This window comes from Camelina sativa, chromosome 14, assembly GCF_030686135.1.
Source record: "Camelina sativa cultivar CO46 ecotype springtype chromosome 14, ASM3068613v1".
In the NCBI taxonomy this organism is placed as follows: Eukaryota; Viridiplantae; Streptophyta; class Magnoliopsida; order Brassicales; family Brassicaceae; genus Camelina; species Camelina sativa.
The window spans coordinates 29970474-29989043 of NC_141893.1; the positions used below are offsets into that span (position 1 = coordinate 29970474).

The 18570-nt window shown below is 40.2% G+C and overlaps 1 protein-coding gene and 1 non-coding gene across 2 annotated transcripts; one reads left to right on the forward strand and one right to left on the reverse strand.

Moving 5' to 3' along the window:
* Window positions 1-2614: 2614 nt before the first annotated feature.
* On the reverse strand, window positions 2615-2721 carry LOC147928810 (small nucleolar RNA R71). The gene has a single exon (XR_015581146.1). It is a non-coding gene; the product is annotated as a small nucleolar RNA R71 (small nucleolar RNA).
* A 13482-nt stretch (window positions 2722-16203) lies between these two features.
* Window positions 16204-18147, forward strand: LOC104744021 (methionine--tRNA ligase, cytoplasmic-like). Its single transcript, XM_087486278.1, has 6 exons — window positions 16204-16353; window positions 16437-16584; window positions 17041-17131; window positions 17239-17345; window positions 17450-17621; window positions 17765-18147. Exons 1-6 carry the CDS (start codon window positions 16334-16336, stop codon window positions 18010-18012), a joined length of 786 nt encoding a protein of 261 aa, XP_087342404.1. The 5' UTR covers window positions 16204-16333; the 3' UTR covers window positions 18013-18147.
* The last annotated feature ends 423 nt before the right edge of the window (window positions 18148-18570 follow it).

Below are 18570 nucleotides of genomic sequence, written 5' to 3' on the forward strand. Positions count from 1 at the left end.
GAGAGTTGGGTAGGGAAGTGATCAAGGTTGATTGTTTCTATCACGAGAGTGTTTTAACAAGATTTTAGAGATTCATTGTCTAAGAAATATTTGCTTGAGGCATGTAGGACATCCATACTGGTCAGGAACAATTAGGAGTCGATTACCCCATCCTTAGAAGCTTTCGCATTTTAATTGTCTACATTTTTATTCCTTACTCGATCCCTTACCCGAACAGGTACACGATCACCCGCTTCGAGTATACTTTCGAGTTGTTCATACTCATCTTGCTTACTCGATCCCCCCACCCATCCTGTACTCGAATGCTTGCATCGAGTGCTTAGGTCGTGTGGTTTCTTCTTTATATTCTTTCTTTTATTATTCTAGGATTGTTAGATAAAACCCTTTTTATTGCTTGGCTTGACTTGCTTGCTTCTGACTGCATTCCATCTGCTAGCATAACAACCATTTGGATTGATAACCCTTTGTACTACAACTGCATAGGGAATTGATACCCTGAGTGAAAATCCTGTTATCAAAAGGTGAGTGCACGACGGCTGATCGGAGGAGAAGGTAGAAAGATATGCAGTGAGTACAACATCTCCGGTGACACCAAATTCGGCCATGCCAAGCTTTGTGGGTGATTTGTGGCTGAGGCGGAGGTCTGATATGTTACGGTTTTGACTCACTTTGACCCCGTTTATTTGATAGTTTTGTAGTTGTTTGAGTCCTTTTCAGGTTATAATACGAGGCTAGGAAGCTAAAAGCAAGGATTGGAACAGCAGGAGCAATCGGAGCAGAAAGGAGTTGAATTGGAGCAGAAAAGCTGATTTTAGACTCAGGAGCACATGCTCCCGATTTCTGAGCACATGCTCCCAACTCTACGGTTTCATGACGACACGTGGCAAGCATCTAGGCGCCGATTCCCTGCCTAATTCCCCTTATTTTAGGCGATCCTTTGTGAGAGAAAGAGGGCTGAGATCGTTTTTAATAGGAAGATTTGAATTTAGATTCTTTCCTTATTTTTCTCTACTTGTATGCTATTTAACCTAGGGTTTTTAGGAGAGAAAATATACTTTTTCTTTTTGGTTTTTGAGCTACGTTTTGTGAGGGAAAGGAAGAGCGGCTACGTTAGAGAAGCGATTCTGAACCCTTGTGATTTTTATATTTTTATGCTATTGAATTTCTCATCTATGTTGGCTATTCATTTCTCTATGTCTGAGTAGTTTTCTTTGCTAGATTAGGGGTTTCAAAGGGGTTTCATGGGTTAGCAACAGAATACAAATAGGGCTTTATATAATCGATTGTCTTCACTATTGTTAGACTTAATGCTTAGGTTGATTTGATCACCCAATCTATGATTCTAGGTTTATCTATTCATCAAAAGTGTAATAGGTTGCTAGAAAAGACATTAGTGGGCAAATTATCCTAGACCTGCGAAAGTTGATGTGTAGGTGATTTGTGAACTTATCATTCCTGTTCTTTAATGCTTGTCTGCGATTCTGGGCTCAAACAACAGTTTAGGGTTTATGGACCGCCGAGCATGTGCTCCGGATGTCTGAGCACGTGCTCCGCGTTTCCGCACAGAATTGATCAGATAGAGTTATTGATACCACGACAGTGGATCAGTTTATATTTATGTTTGAGTTCTAGACTGGTACTTAATCTATGCCCTGAATAGTTGTTTAGTTGCCATCTCTGAAATTCCCGAGAATCACCCCTGATCTAGTGTTTTGCTTATTGCCTTTTTATACCATTTTAATCGCGTTACTATTACCAAACAAACCCAACTTTGAATTGTCTTAGCTTGAAATTGAACCAATAGAACCATAGAGTAAAACTTGGTCTTCGTGGGATTCGACCCCTAAGTACTACTTCTTTGCTGTGCACTTGCAGTAGGAAAATAGGGTTTAAAACTCTGTGTATCAAGTTTTTGGCGCCGTTGCCGGGGACCAAATTTTTACCTTTGGTTTTCGGCGAGATTACTACTCTAAGACCTTACTGATTTGTCTTTCTGCTTCTTCTTTGCGTGTGTTTCAGGTGCATGTCAAGAAGATCTACAAGAAGAAACAACACCGAAGAACTAGTTGCTTTGTCAGCCGCAGAGCTCTCTTTGGCAGAAAGAACAAACCGCAAGAACAGAAAGTTTCAATCCGTCAACATGGGTGACAACAGAAACAATGAGGATATGGCTGCCGAGTTGCAACAACTTTGACAACAGTTGGGGCAGTTGCTCCGTGCTTAACACGAAAGAGCCGCGCTGCCGCAACCGTCCATTGGGGACAAGGACAACCCGCATGTGTCCTACACCAACCGAGCGGCGATTGTTCCTCCCACCATCCCGAACCAAGATTTTGAGATCAAGCCACAGATGATCTCTCTAGTGAAGCAGCACCTATTTCACGGTCTCCCAGCTGAGATTCCGATGGACCACATCGAGAATTTTGAGGAGATATGTAGCACCACTGGTTCAAATGGGATACCGCCAGGCTTTCTGAAGTGCAAGCTCTTTCCCTTCTCTCTTGCGGATAGAGCTTCACGTTGGCTGAAGTCATTGCCACCTGGGTCTCTGACATCATGGGAACAGTGTAGGTCTGCGTTTCTGGACCATTTCTACACCAAGGCTAAGACCGCTGCCCTGAGGAACAAGATTTCATCGTTCCAACAGCACACTGGAGAAGCCTTCTGCGAGGCTTGGGAGAGGTACAAAGAGTAACGTAGAGAGTGTCCGCACCATGGATTCAGTGATGAACAGATTCTGGGCATTTTCTATGATGGAGTTAACTGGGACTACAGAAACGTTCTCAACTCGGCCAGCAATGGGGATTTTATGAAGTCTAAGGAAGGAGCATATCAGTTGATTGAGAACCTAGCTGCAAGCTCCAGCAACAAGGCTCCTGAGTATGACAGGTCCGTGAAGGTCAACAGTGTCGATACGCAAAAGATTGACGAGTTGACAGCCAAGGTGAACCTTCTTCTGAAGGGGAGCCAGAAAACTGTCCATTTTGTCGATGAGACCGGAGACATGCCGCTAGCTCAGGAGATTTGTGATGGAGAGGATGAAACAATGGAGGTTAATTATGTGAGTGGGCAAGGTTTTGTGCAGAACAGGGGTTTCAACCCGAACTACAGAAGCCATCCGAATTTGTCCTATAGAAGCACCAACGTGGAGAACCCTCAGGATCAGGTGTATCCGCAGCAAGGAGCTCAGAATCAGATGGGTTATCAAAAAACCTTCTCAAACAACTTCCAAGGCAAACAGTTTGTGCCCACTCAAAACCGTTTCCAATGGGGGAACCAGCAGGCATATACAAGCGCTCAGCAAGCACTGCCTTACACCAACCAGCAGTTGGGACCTTTATCTGCTAGCAGCTCTCAGGATGAGCTGAAAAACATGATGCAACAACTCTTGGTGAATCAACAAAAAGCTTCAGTGGAAATCAACACTAAGGTCGATACCATGTACAATGACCTTAATGGGAAGTATGAGGCAGTAATGTCACATGTGAAGAAGCTTGCTGTTCAAGTTGCACAGACTGCTGAAGCCATGAAAAGAACTCCTGGGACTCTGCCCGGAAAAGGGGAAGCAAACCTGCGGAACGAGTATGTCAATGCGATTGAGCTAAGGGGAGGAAAGAAGTTACCCCCTAGAGAAGCACCATCCGCTAGGATTGACAAGGGCAAGGGTATTGCTGAAGAATACCTTCCTCAACATGCTGCTGAGACTCCACCGTTGAGTCAAAAAGAAGCCGAAGCATCCGGCGAGCATGTGCTCCCACCCAGCGAGCACGTGCTCCCGACTCCCGATCAGACCGTTCCTACTGAGGTACCTCTTGCACGCGTGTACACCCCTAGGGTTCCTTACCCTGTTCCTCCTAAGAAATCTCACAAGGATTTGGAGGATGCAAAGTGCAAGGAGATGTTGAGAGAATTGACGGTAAAACTACCCCTAGCTGATGCTGTTCAGATGATACCTGCTTTGAAGAGATATGTGAAAGGGTTAGTTTCTGGGAGAGTGTCAGAGGAAGAGAACATGATGATGGTTTCAAGAGAGTGCAGTGCTGTGCTGCAAAACAAAGTGCTAAAGAAGAGAGATGATCTAGGGCGATCTGTCTTATCCGTGAGAATCGGTAAAACGATTTTTGCAAACTCCCTCTGTGATCTAGGTTCCAGTGTGAACCTTATGCCATATTCAGTGGCTAAAAGGCTGGGATACACGAAGTTCAAGTCTACACGGATTTCGTTAGTACTCGCGGATAGATCCACCAAGCGCCCCATAGGAGTTTTGGAGGATTTACATGTCCAGATAGGGGACACGCTTATACCAGCAGACTTTTTGGTTCTGGAACTTGAAGAAGAACCACGTGACCCCCTGATCTTAGGTAGATCATTCTTATGCACAGCTGGTGCGATTATAGATGTGCAAGGGGGAGCGATCGATCTCCAGCTGGGGGATATGATTGCAAGGTTTGAGATGAACAAGCTGCTCAAGAAACCTATGATAGATGGTCAGACTTTTGTGGTTGATGATGGTTCAGAGGTCGCACATGAGGTTACCGATGAAGTTCTCACTCTCGACCCGTTGGAGGTTGCCTTGACAAAGACAGAGGGTAAGTATGGATTCTTGAATGAGGAAGCTGATGGTTTTACACGCATTTTGGATGCAGGTACACGGTTCCAGCAACTGGTAGCTTACGCCAGCCTAGACGATGAGAACCAATCAGGGGAGGATCCACCGAGGGAGCACCTGCTCCGGATTCCGGAGCACATGCTCCGGTAAAGTCAGCGGACGGTCCTTGGAGCGAGTTAAGAGCTCCAAAGGTAGAGCTAAAACCACTTCCAGCCGGGCTAAGGTACGCGTTCCTAGGTCCTAACTCTACATACCCCGTGATAGTGAACTCTGAACTAAACAATGTAGAGACCGCTTTGCTCCTTTGTGAACTTAGGAAGTATAGAAATGCTCTAGGGTATTCACTAGATGACATCCCAGGAATCTCACCAGAACTTTGCATGCATAGGATACATCTAGAAGATGAATCAATGACTTCGGTAGAACATCAGAGGAGGTTGAACCCGAATCTAAAGGATGTTGTTAAGAAAGAGATAATGAAACTTCTAGATGCGGGTGTAATTTATGCTATTTCTGATAGTTCCTGGATTAGTCCAGTTCATGTAGTCCCTAAGAAAGGTGGAATTACAGTGGTTAAGAATGATAAGGATGAGTTGATTCCTACTAGGACAGTTACGGGACATCGCATGTGCATAGACTATAGAAAACTTAATGCTGCGACCCGTAAGGATCATTTTCCTTTGTCGTTTATTGATCAAATGCTTGAGAGATTGGCTAACCATCCTTACTATTGTTTCTTAGATGGCTATTCAGGTTTCTTTCAGATCCCAATCCATCCCGACGATCAAGCGAAGACCACATTCACATGTCCTTACGGCACCTTTGCTTACCGAAGAATGCCGTTTGGCTTGTGCAATGCACCAGCGACCTTCCAACGATGCATGATATCCATTTTCACTGACCTGATTGAGGATATAATGGAAGTTTTCATGGACGATTTCTCCGTCTATGGGAGCTCCTTTTCCGTTTGTCTGTCTAATTTGTGCAGGGTGTTGCAGCGGTGTGAAGACAAACATCTGGTGCTGAATTGGGAGAAATGCCACTTCATGGTCAGAGATGGGATAGTGCTGGGACACAAGATTTCTGAAAAGGGGATTGAAGTTGACAAAGCCAAGGTTGAGGTGATGATGAGTTTACAACCGCCTAATTCGGTAAAAGGGATCCGCAGTTTCCTTGGCCACGCCGGTTTCTACAGACGGTTCATTAAGGATTTCTCCAAGATAGCAAGGCCACTTACCCAGCTGTTGTGTAAGGAAGAGAAGTTTGATTTCGATTCTGCTTGCTTGGAGGCCTTTCACACGATCAAAGGAGCTTTGGTTAGCGCTCCGATTCTACAACCGCCAGATTGGGACCTTCCCTTTGAAGTCATGACTGATGCGAGTGATTATGCCGTGGGAGCGGTTCTGGGACAGAGAAAAGACAAGAAGCTGCACGTGATATACTATGCCAGCCGCACCTTGGATGAGGCTCAGTGCAAGTACGCTACAACCGAGAAAGAACTTTTAGCGGTTGTGTTTGCTTTTGAGAAGTTCCGATCATACCTTGTTGGCTCCAAAGTGGTTGTTCACACTGATCATGCAGCATTGAGGTATCTACTGACCAAGAAGGATGCAAAACCAAGGCTACTCCGTTGGATTTTGTTGCTTCAAGAGTTTGACTTGGAGATTAAAGACAAGAAGGGTATTGAGAACGGAGTTGCAGATCACTTGTCAAGAATGAGGATAGAAGAAGAGCTACCCTGGGTGATAGCCTTCCTGAAGAACATGTTTACTCGATCGGCATCTTTGATCCCGCCGAGCACATGCTCCGCCTGGGAGCACATGCTCCGAAAACCCCGTGCAAGGCAATCGATACCAACAAACAGCCGAGTTTTCCTTGGTTTGGAGAGTATGCAAACTACCTAGCAGCAGAGAAAGAACCTACTGAGTTTGTGGGGAACAAGAAGAAGAAGTTCCTAAAAGATATAAGGCGGTATTTTTGGGATGAGCCTTACCTCTATAGGCATTGCTCGGATGGTGTTTTCAGGAGGTGTGTGACTGAGGAGGAGGTTCCTGGAGTCTTGTTTCATTGCCAAAGCTCACCCTATGCTGGACACTTGCTACTTTCAAAACCGTGTCCAAAGCTCTTCAAGCGGGTTATTGGTGGCCTACCATGTTCAGAGATGCGCAGCGGTTTGTGTCTACTTGCGACACATGTCAGAGACAAGGGAACATCAGCAGGAGGAATGAAATGCCTCAGAATTTCATCTTGGAGGTTGAGGTATTTGATGTTTGGGGAATTGACTTCATGGGACCTTTCCCGAACTCATTCGGCAATGAGTACATATTGGTGGCTATCGATTACGTGTCCAAGTGGGTAGAAGCTTTGGCCAGCCCCAATAATGATGCAAAGACCGTGCTCAAGATGTTCAAGTCGGTTATATTCCCACGGTTTGGTGTCCCACGGGTAGTCATTAGCGATGGTGGATCGCATTTCATTAACAAGGTCTTTGAGAGTCTTCTCAAGAAGAATAGAGTGAGGCACAAGGTCGCCACCCCCTACCACCCACAAATGAGCGGTCAAGTTGAGATCTCTAACCGGGAGATCAAGAGCATTTTGCAAAAAACAGTGAACACAACAAGGAAGGATTGGTCTCTGAAGCTAGATGAGGCTCTATGGGCTTATAGAACCGCCTACAAAACACCCCTGGGGACTACACCGTTTCACTTGGTGTATGGTAAGGCGTGTCACCTTCCTGTTGAGCTAGAGTAAAAGGCTGCTTGGGCAGTGAAAATGCTGAACTTTGACACTAAGAGCGCCCATGAAAGGAGGAAGATGCAACTGCATGAGCTAGAGGAGATTAGGCACCTCGCCTATGAAAACTCAAAACTCTACAAGGAGCATACCAAAGCCTACCATGACAAGCGGATCCTCACTAGGACCTTTGCTCCTAATGATCAAGTCTTGTTGTTCAACTCTAGGCTGAAACTGTTTCCCGGAAAGCTAAGATCACGATGGTCCGGACCCTTCACCATCAAGGAGATTAGACCATATGGGGCTGTTGTGTTGCTGGACACAAACGGAGGAGAATTTGTGGTGAATGGACAAAGGCTGAAACCATATCTTGCCGCCTCTGAGCACGCAAGGGGTGAAACCTTCGCCCTAGGCGACCCTCCTATTGCCTAAGGAGCTTTCGAGTCAAGCTAATGACTTAAAACAAGCGCTGGGTGGGAGGCAACCCACCAGGTATATATTGCTGAGTTTTTTTTTTCTTTTTAAGATTTGTTTCTTCTCTTTTCGGTTTCAGGAATGTTGGAAGAAGATGCGGAGCACATGCTCGCAGGACGCGAGCAACCCGATGCACATGCTCGGCGAACTGAGAAAAAAAAAAGAAAAAAGATGCGGAGCACATGCTCGCAGGACGCGAGCAACCCGATGCACATGCTCGGGGAACTGAGAACAAAAGAAGAAAAAGAGAAGAGCGATTGGGCCAGGTAAGTTTAATGAATTTCAGGCCCAGGTAACCCACCAAATCGCAAACCCTTCTCTCTTTTCTTCTTCCTTCTTTCTTCTCTTCTTCTTCTCTTCCTTCTTTCTTCTCTTTGGCTTATTTTCACACCGGAGACGGTGTGAAGTAAGTCCGGGGGAGGGTCACCTATGACCTTTGTTTTCTTTATTTTTCTTTTTATTGAGTCAGTTTGACATGTGAGTCGAACCAAAACTTGTGGGAATTAGGACCGAAATATGTGATGTTTTTAACCATTTGTGAGTTTGACCGTTTTTCCTAGTGACCATTGTTGCAGAACTAAGAGTACAGAGACGAGCTAATACCTCTTCACATTCGGACCCTTCTCTTGGCCAGAAAAGCTTCATCCCATTAAGGTTTCACCGGAAAGACTTAGACTCTACTTTATTGGAACCTAACCGGATTTAAATTCTTCTCGTTTTGGGCATTAGGATAGGGAACGTGTCACATATTCAGGACTTCTTATTCATTTTGCCAATCTTGCTGATCCTGAATAGCTAGCTCATTTTAAGTTAGTACCCACCCCGAGCCTAACCTCCTTTCAAACCACTTGCACTTGTATTTTTGTTTTCTCATTCTGTGCAGCTATGTGCAAAACGGTCGGGGAGAGCAGGACTGACACAATCTCTAACTCGCTCTTGCTGGAGAACCAAAGAGGAAAAAGCCGGACGGACAGAGCACGTGCTCCAACCCAGCGAGCACCTGCTCCGAAATTATATACATCCGAGTCCGCGAGTTGTTTTGAGCAGAGAGAGAGCCTAGGATACGGTCCACATGCTCCTGGGGCAATATCAGAAGAAGATCCCCCATCATCCTTCAACTCTCATCAAAAAAAAAACAAAAAAAAAAAAAAAAAAAAACGTTTAAGGATGATGGAAAGGGACCAGAGCTAGTGTTACACACCCCCGAGCATGCGTTGTACCCTGAGGAGAAAAGAGAGGCTGAGTTTGAGAAGATAAGAAGAGGAGAGTGATTAGAGGTTGTGGACATCAATGAGTCCACTCTCCCTTACCATTTTGTGCGATATCCTGCATCTCTTTCGAAGTAATGGTAACCCCTAAACACTCTATAGCTCCACCATTAAAACAGTCTTTTATCTACCAAGCCTCGATTTCACTAGCTTAATGCCCTTAATGAGAAGCTCACGCCAATTTTAATTGAATGTAAAGAGTCTTTGTCTGGAAAGTGATCTTTTTCTGGGTTTGATTGCCAATTATGGTTCTGGTTTTGGAGATGTTTGCTGGAGAAGTTTGTGGTATAGCTTGTTCTAACACATGTGGTCTGCAGATCATGGTCTACTCACGGTTTCTGAGATTTTTGCGAGTTCCCACCTTGGCTCTCTTGGCGCTTTGTTTGAGTTTGTTTGAGGACAAACAAAGATCTAAGTCCGGAGGAGTTGATATGTTACGGTTTTGACTCACTTTGACCCCGTTTATTTGATAGTTTTGTAGTTGTTTGAGTCCTTTTCAGGTTATAATACGAGGATAGGAAGCTAAAAGCAAGGATTGGAACAGCAGGAGCAATCGGAGCAGAAAGGAGTTGAATTGGAGCAGAAAAGCTTATTTTAGACTCAGGAGCACATGCTCCCGTTTTCCGAGCACATGCTCCCAACTCTACGGTTTCATGACGACACGTGGCAAGCATCTAGGCGCCGATTCCCTGCCTAATTCCCCTTATTTTAGGCGATCCTTTGTGAGAGAAAGAGGGCTGAGATCGTTTTTAATAGGAAGATTTGAATTTAGATTCTTTCCTTATTTTTCTCTACTTGTATGCTATTTAACCTAGGGTTTTTAGGAGAGAAAATATACTTTTTCTTTTTGGTTTTTGAGCTACGTTTTGTGAGGGAGAGGAAGAGCGGCTACGGTAGAGAAGCGATTCTGAACCCTTGTGATTTTTATATTTTTATGCTATTGAATTTCTCATCTATGTTGGCTATTCATTTCTCTATGTCTGAGTAGTTTTCTTTGCTAGATTAGGGGTTTCAAAGGGGTTTCATGGGTTAGCACCAGAATACAAATAGGGCTTTATATAATCGATTGTCTTCACTATTGTTAGACTTAATGCTTAGGTTGATTTGATCACCCAATCTATGATTCTAGGTTTATCTATTCATCAAAAGTGTAATAGGTTGCTAGAAAAGACATTAGTGGGCAAATTATCCTAGACCTGCGAAAGTTGATGTGTAGGTGATTTGTGAACTTATCATTCCTGTTCTTTAATGCTTGTCTGCGATTCTGGGCTCAAACGACAGTTTAGGGTTTATGGACCGCCGAGCATGTGCTCCGGATGTCTGAGCACGTGCTCCGCGTTTCCGCACAGAATTGATCAGATAGAGTTATTGATACCACGACAGTGGATCAGTTTATATTTATGTTTGAGTTCTAGACTGGTACTTAATCTATGCCCTGAATAGTTGTTTAGTTGCCATCTCTGAAATTCCCGAGAATCACCCCTGATCTAGTGTTTTGCTTATTGCCTTTTTATACCATTTTAATCGTGTTACTGTTACCAAACAAACCCAACTTTGAATTGTCTTAGCTTGAAATTGAACCAATAGAACCATAGAGTAAAACTTGGTCTTCGTGGGATTCGACCCCTAAGTACTACTTCTTTGCTGTGCACTTGCAGTAGGAAAATAGGGTTTAAAACTCTGTGTATCAAGGTCCATGAAGTAGGGAAGGTTGTAACTCTAAAGAAGGTATCGCCGTGCGCCGTCGACGTCTCCCCTTGGCATGGCGCATCTGATGGTCCAAGAGACACTTCTGCCATCAACGAGGCTGAGGTGAAGAGTTCTTCAGTTGTGACCAGACTTCCAGGAAAAATACAGAGCAATGGACATTTGAATCGCCGTCAAAGAGGTTGAGCGTAAATAGCAAATGGTGGGGATCACCGGGAACCACCGTCGTCTAATGTATCTGATGAAGGTGCAATCGCTCAGATCTGGTTGTTTTGAAAGGGATCGAGATGGTTGCAAAAGGATTAAAAAAATGGGGAAAAATACTTAAACAAGACTAAAAAGAGGAAGCAGACGATGCAAGGATGAACAGAGGAATGGGTATCCCGACGCCGGCGAGCCGAAGTTCCATTGGCTTCGAAAATGTTGGAAAGTAAAAACTCCTTGGAAATCGTGCCTGGGAGAGAAAGTTTTTAAGAGTTATAGATTACTTCCATCTAATAGCTTAAATATGTGTAAAATTGCACATTCATCACCAACACTGACGATTTGAGGTATGTTACCTTTTTTTAATATAAGTTTGGCTTTCAGTGTGTTGCTCGAGTAGGTACTACTAATTTCATATTCACTAGGTGGTTGGTACTTATGGGTGTCAAAATAGGTCAAGACTAATGGTTTAACTCAATTCAACTCAAATCAAGAACCCTAATGAGTTGAAAATTTTAACCCTAATGACTTGATGGGTTAAATGAGTTGATGATTAAATGAGTTAATGAGTCAAATGAGTTTGGTTATAATAGGTTTATGAGTTAACCCACTAACCCATCAATTTCTACATTATCAACCTAATATCATCAACATCATCATAATTTTCCCGCCAAAATCTCAAACCCGCAATTTTCCCGCCAAAAACACAAATCCGTAATTTTTGATAAAAATTGAAGTCCGTAGTTTTCTTGCCAAAATTCAGAATTTATAATTTTCACGCCAAAAACGCAAACCCGCAATTTTCTCACCAAAATTCAAATCCGCAATTTCCCGCCAAAATCTCAAACCCACTATTTTCCCACCAAAATGCAAACTCATAAATTTCTCGCCAAAAACGCAAATCCGTAAATTTCCCGCCAAAATCGTAAACCCGTAAAATTTCCCGCCAAAAATGCAAACCCATAAATTTTCCGCCAAAAACGCAAATCCGTAAATTTCTCGCCAAAAACGCAAACCTGTAAATTTCCCGCCAAAAATGCAAACCCACAAACGTAAATTTCCCGCCAAAAATGCAAACCCGTAAATTTCTCGCCAAAAACGCAAACTTGTAAATTTCCCGCTAAAACGCAAACCCGCAAACGTACATTTCCCGCCAAAAACGAAAACCCGTAAATTTCTCGCCAAAAACGCAAATCTGTAAATTTTCCGCCAAAAACGCAAACCCGCAAACGTAAATCTCCCGCCAAAAATGGTAACCGTAATTTTCCGCCAAAATCTCAAAACCACAATTTTCCCGCCGAAAATGTAAAATCTGATTTTTCCTCTATAATTTTCCACTAAAAGTTATGTGATGGTGATAATGATGATGATAGTAAAAAGGATGATAAAGATTAATTATTATTATATTATATTATATATTAATTAATTTATATTGTAGTGGGTTAACCAATTATTCATCTAACTCATTTAACTAAATGGATTCATGGGTTGATCCAACCCAATTGTTAAACGAGTTGAGTCAACTCATTAACTTATTTAACTTTTAACTCATTAGATAATGAGTTGAGTTGGGTTGAGTTAACCATTTTGACATCTCTATTGGTACTACATATTCTTTTTTATTTTTTTTTATGCAATTTAAAAAGTTGAAAAGATAAACTAATTATACAGGAAAAGTGTTCAACTTGTTCATCTATGTTTTTAAAGATGAATGGATTGAATGATATTCAACCCAATTTTATTTAAGTTAATGGATGCAAATGGTTTTACAGTTGAAGAGATTGTTGAAGTTGAATTTTTTTTTAACTAATTGTCACCATTTGAATTGAAGAGATTGAATAAAACTATTCAAATCATTCAAAAATAAACTAATTATACACGAATAATGTTCAACTTGTTCATCCGCATTTTTGAAGATGAATAGATTGAATTCAGTAATATTCAATCCAATTTTATTCAACTTAATATTTTCGACTTATTTAGTTTTAAGCAACCATTTGCACCCAATATTTTTCAACTTATTCAGTTTTAAGCTAAGATTAGAGGTACCAAAATTAAGATTTTGGGTTGGATTGTCAAGTTTATACACTATTTTCTAATATCATATTAGCTTTAATGTATCAAAGTATTAAAATCTTTCATATTAACATAATAAAGTCCTAATTACATATTTCATTGGGAAAAAAAACTAACAATCGTACATTTTATAATACAAAAAATCAGTTTTATGCCCACATATGGTATTACTAGCTGATTTGTCTAATAAGAGTAAAGAGAATTATGAGAATAATAGAGTATAAATAGAGGTAGAGAGTAAACATTTAGAATCATCATGTGTGGTCATTGATGTTGTGAGTTTCTCCTGCATGAGAAAGGGAGCAGAGCATGCGCGTTCTGTTAGAGCGGATAAGAGTTTGAGAACTATAGCGCACTCTTCTTATCAGTTCGGGTTCTTGTATTCAGCATTGTTGATCAATAAAGAAGTATAAAGAATTACCGATAAAGTTTATAGTTCATAACTCTATCATATCAAGAGCATGGTAAGGCACGAGGGAAGGGTCTCGCCTTGTATACACCGAGACAACTAGAAAATATAACGCCCAAAGAGCTGTACGTTAACTCCACGCCAAACTACTATTGTTGGTGTCGTGACCGTCCATAAGAATCCCTCACCACATCAAGAAAGCTCAGGATCCAATTGTCCTCTCTCTTTCATTTGCTTCAACTGTTTCAAACGTTCCTTATTATGACTGCGCATAAAACCAATATCATTCTTAAATTTTAGGACCACGTTATAGGCAGATATTCCACATAATGCGTAAAATGGTTCACAAAGTAAGGTCCCATGATTCTCGACAATGGAAGGACATTATTTGATTTATTATGTACATTTTATAATCTTTTACATTTAATTAATTTAGTTTCATACTCTGATTTCAACTCGTCTTTGGTACATGATACAATGTTCAAAACCATGAATTATATAGATTTGGTAAAATCCAGAAAGTATAACAAAAATCGTACTGAAGCCATCTGTTTAGAAATCTTGATTTAGTTTTTTGATTTGTTTTTTAGTTGTATATATTCTATTGAATAAAATACAACATTTGTGATTTTTTAGATTTTAATAAGATTTCACTGCGTCGATGTGTTGTACGAAAAAAATATTTAATAAATTACATATAGTATTATATATTGTTAAAATATAAACAATGTTGTATCATAGTTTTAAAATATATCTGTCATTATTAAATGATTTAGGAATGCAAATATTTAATCTTATTTTTATAATTATTTTAAATAGTCTGTTATTGTTTCTTAATATTTCTGAAAAAATAAATGGATTTGTAAAATAATTTCATTAAATAATTTCAAAAATATTGTTTTATTATCTTATAAATTAATATAAACTTTTATTTTGTTAATTATTAATTTAATTAAAATGCAATGATATTTTTTGTAATATGTCACATGATAGTAGAGTTAAACTTTTACAACATTGCTTAAATAAATTTATAAAAATAAGTTTTAAAAAACAAATGAGCATAGATTTCCTTCTTTAATAGGTTGGGCTTTGACACTTGTACTTAAAGGGAAGCCACTCTCTAAGTCTGTCTCTAACCTAGATACAATTAAACCTCCATAAACTAATATTATAAATTACTAATCGCTATAAATTAATAGTTTTAAGTTGGACCGTTGTAATTTTAGACACAATTTGATAATAAGATAATATTTTTTAAAAAGCTCTTTGTAAATATATGGTCTCGTCAATATTATTAATTAACAATTATATAAAATTATCATATATATGTATATATATATATACCAATTAATTTTTGTTAGAGTTTATTTAAAATATTTTTTCTATATCAAAAACTTTTAATGTTCTTTTCGGGACATAATAATTATTGTTTTTCTTGTAAATGATTGTAATAAATATTATTTACAATAATTAAAATTTTAATTTTTAAATCTATTTTTGAAAACTTAACAAATTAGGAAAATATGTTTATAAATTAATAATTTAAAATCTCTATAAATTAATAGATTTTTCTGGTCCAGACATTATTAATATATAGAGGTTTTATTGTAGTTTTGGTGCTCTTGTTGTTTCGCGATGGAAGACGACAGCCCCAAGTTGCCGATCCCAGGCAAAAGAAATATACTAATCACGAGTGCTCTGCCTTACGTCAACAACGTCCCTCATATCGGAAACATCATGTAGAGTCGTGTGTGTGTGTGTTCGTTTATGAATTCTGTTTTAGAGACCCGTCCTTTTTAGAAAGAAATTGAAAATTTTGTTTTTGAAATCTTTCAGAATCTGATTTTCAATTTCCCGAAACTGTTTGTTGCAGAGTACTTTTAAAAATATTATGTGGACGACCTGATAATTAAGAACTCAGCTTAGTAACTCTCAGTATAAGGCGTTTTTCGTATTTGTTGAGGACTGGTTTCTTGCTCGGGTTTATGCAATGTCTTGTGTGTCTTTCCTTACGACCAGGTGTCCTGAGCGTTGATGTGTATGCTAGATACTGTCGTCTCCGTGGCTATAATGCTATATATATATATGCGGGACTGATGATTATGGGACTACAACTGATACCGAATCTACCGAGACCAAAGCTCTTGAGAAGAATTGCTCCCCCGAGGAAATCTGTGACAAGTAATGTGTTTCTTTATTTCCCTTTTCATGCTACCATGTTTGTTTGTTTCTTTCTTTTCATTTTTGTTTTTCCTTAGGTACCATGCCATTCATGAAGAAGTTTATGACTGGTTTGATATCAGTTTTGACAAGTTTGGGCGGACTTCAACTCCACAACACACACAAGTATCCCAAGCAATTTTCAACAACTTGTGGGAAAACAAGTGTCATAAAGGGGACGACACTATCCACCAGGTGAATTCTTTTGCTTTATGCTAGAGCTATCTCTGGCTAGCTTTTTTTTCTTCTTTTTGTTGTAAACATGTGACAAGTCACCCATTCTTCAGTTATAGTGCCTCTGTGACACTAACATATGTACTGCATATGCTTATTCATTTTGGCGTTCTCAGGCTGGTACAGGACTGTCTTCTCTTGTTATAATTACTTTGATTACTTATGTTTTTTATCTACTCAAAAAACAGGTCTGTCAAACAACAACCCGAATCTGCGACCCAGACCACCGGTTCATTGAGCTTACTTTTCTGGAAGACAAGTTGGTAAAGTATATTATGGACACATCTGTCACTGGATCTTGGAGTAGAAATGCTATTCAACCCACAATGGCATGTCTTAAGGACGGACTTATAAACAAATGCGTCTCACGGGATCTAACATGGGGACTTCCTGGCCGACATGAGACATATAAGGATAAAGTTGGAAACGACATCCCTTCCAGCCAATCTCTTAATCATATATGTATTAACCGTCAACTACTAATTCGAAATTGTGGTTATAGGTCTTCTACGTTTGGTTTGATGCTCCTATTGGATATGCATGTTTCAATAACTTCATGCTACACATCTGAATGGGAGAAGTGGTGGAAGAATCCTGACAATGTGGAGCTTTATCAGTTTATGGGAAAAGACAATGTGCCGTTTCACACTGTGAGTATATACCATTTCTGAAATCTGTTTACCTCCAGTGACTTGTTCCACCCGCTTTATGTATTTCTTCGCTCTTACCTGCCTGTTCCTCCACTTGACCTAGCCTTTGTTTCTGTTCTAAATATCTTGTAAGACGCATTCTTCTGATATTTTTGAGCTTTTATCTCTCTGACATCCTTGTTATAAATTTCCCACACGTAAGGATTTCCTGTCATCGTCTTAGGCATTATGTAAGCCACCCCCAGTCCTTGAAACCATTGCTATTTTGTAGTGCATATAAAAAAATTAGGTCTTTTGGTGATCGCTTCTCTGATGTCAGACTGTTTTTATTGGACGTGATTTGCATTTTCATGGTTGGCCCTTTTGTCTTTTCTGAAGCTATCCTCAAGGTCTCCTTACGAGAGGTTTATATTTGCAAAATATGGCTGTCTGAACTGTCAATTTGTTGGTATGCAGGTGATGTTTCCCTCTGCGCAGGTTGGTAGTGGGGAAAAATGGACACTGGTGAAGACAATCAGTGCAACAGAATATTTAAAATACGAAGGCGGTCAGTTGATTTTTCACCAAATTAGCTGAGTGATTTTATTTTATTTTTAAACTATTTTTTTTGTTTGCTTTTGCTTTTTCTGCCATTTACTTGTATGGGGTTTTCAGGAAATTTCTCCCAGAGTAAAGGTTTTGGAGTGTTTGGTAATGATGTAAAAAATACAAATATCCCTGTCGAAGTATGGAGATACTACTTGCTGACCATAAGGCCTGAGGTAACTCATTGCTGCTACTTATTTTTATATCATTCATCTGAATAGGCATGGATAAGTGAGTAGATGTCACCACCACTGACTTGTTCTGGGGATTGGCCATCTAGGTGTCTGACACATCATTTGAGTGGAAGGATTTGCAAGCAAAACTGAATAACAAGTTGCTGAGCCTAGGCAACTTTGTAAGTCGAGTTCTGGCGTTTATAGCAAAGCCTGAGCCTGCAGGTTGGTTGTTTCTTTCCAAATTTAAGCATTGGGTGCTAGGTGTAGATGACTTTTGTGATTGACCTAGCCAATTTGAAATATGAGATGTGTGCATCATTCATTCTTTTGTCAAACGTTAGCTCGTGATTATGCGACGTCGGTCCTTCAATTTTTCGTTTTGTTTTTTGCTCTGAAGAAAATTGGTAGTATAGAATGAGTATCTGGCTTGCAAGAGTCGACGGTATATAAGTATATTATTATTCATCTGAGCGGGTATGACGGTCCCTGGTTAGACTTTTCTTGTTGTAAACAGCTTAATCTGCCTCCACATTTTTCCCTCTCTGACGAGAGAGGAGAGGTATTACAAGCAAATAGACCGTGGGATATTCTGCCTCATAGCCACAGGATAGGCACCCCCGCAACCATTGTTCGAGAGATTGGTACAGTCTCTAATTTTATCCATTGAAAGCCGGGCTTGTTGTTTGTCTTTTATAATGCCATGTAGCATTTGAATTATTTCTCTTGTGAAATGGTATGACACTACAAGAAAACATCACCAATTCTGACCAAATTTCCGACTGATATATTGGTCGGCTAATTACACGATCATTTTCCAACCGTTAAGCGACGCGATTTAAAAACAGTTAGTAATCGGTCGAAAATTAGCGACAGATACATATGGTTGGATATCGGTTGGAAATTACCGACGAAATTACCGACCAATAAATCCGTTGGTAAAAACCGACTGTTTCCCAACCAACTTTCTGACTGATTTTAAATTTGGTCGATAAATGGTCGGTTATAAGTGACCGCTTTAATCGTCCGTAAACGGTTATAAATTTCTGACCAATTTCCGACTGACTTATTACCGTTTGCTGAGCTGGAAGAATTTGAAGAATATATCGACTCAGCATCATCATCTGAATATTCTTCTGATTCTGATTAATTAATGGAATGTAATTTGTTTTTTTTTTCAATTCTGTAACATTTTGTTGGATGTAATAAAGTGTATTATTGAGTTTCG

Excerpts from the sequence above, each read along its gene's own strand:
- LOC104744021 (XM_087486278.1), top strand. The coding sequence starts at position 16,334 with ATGAGACATATAAGGATAAA. Across the intron at positions 17,346-17,449 it reads TGCTGACCATAAGGCCTGAG|GTGTCTGACACATCATTTGA; the intron begins GTAACTCATTGC and ends TTGGCCATCTAG. Across the intron at positions 17,622-17,764 it reads GCTAGGTGTAGATGACTTTT|TATCTGGCTTGCAAGAGTCG; the intron begins GTGATTGACCTA and ends GTATAGAATGAG.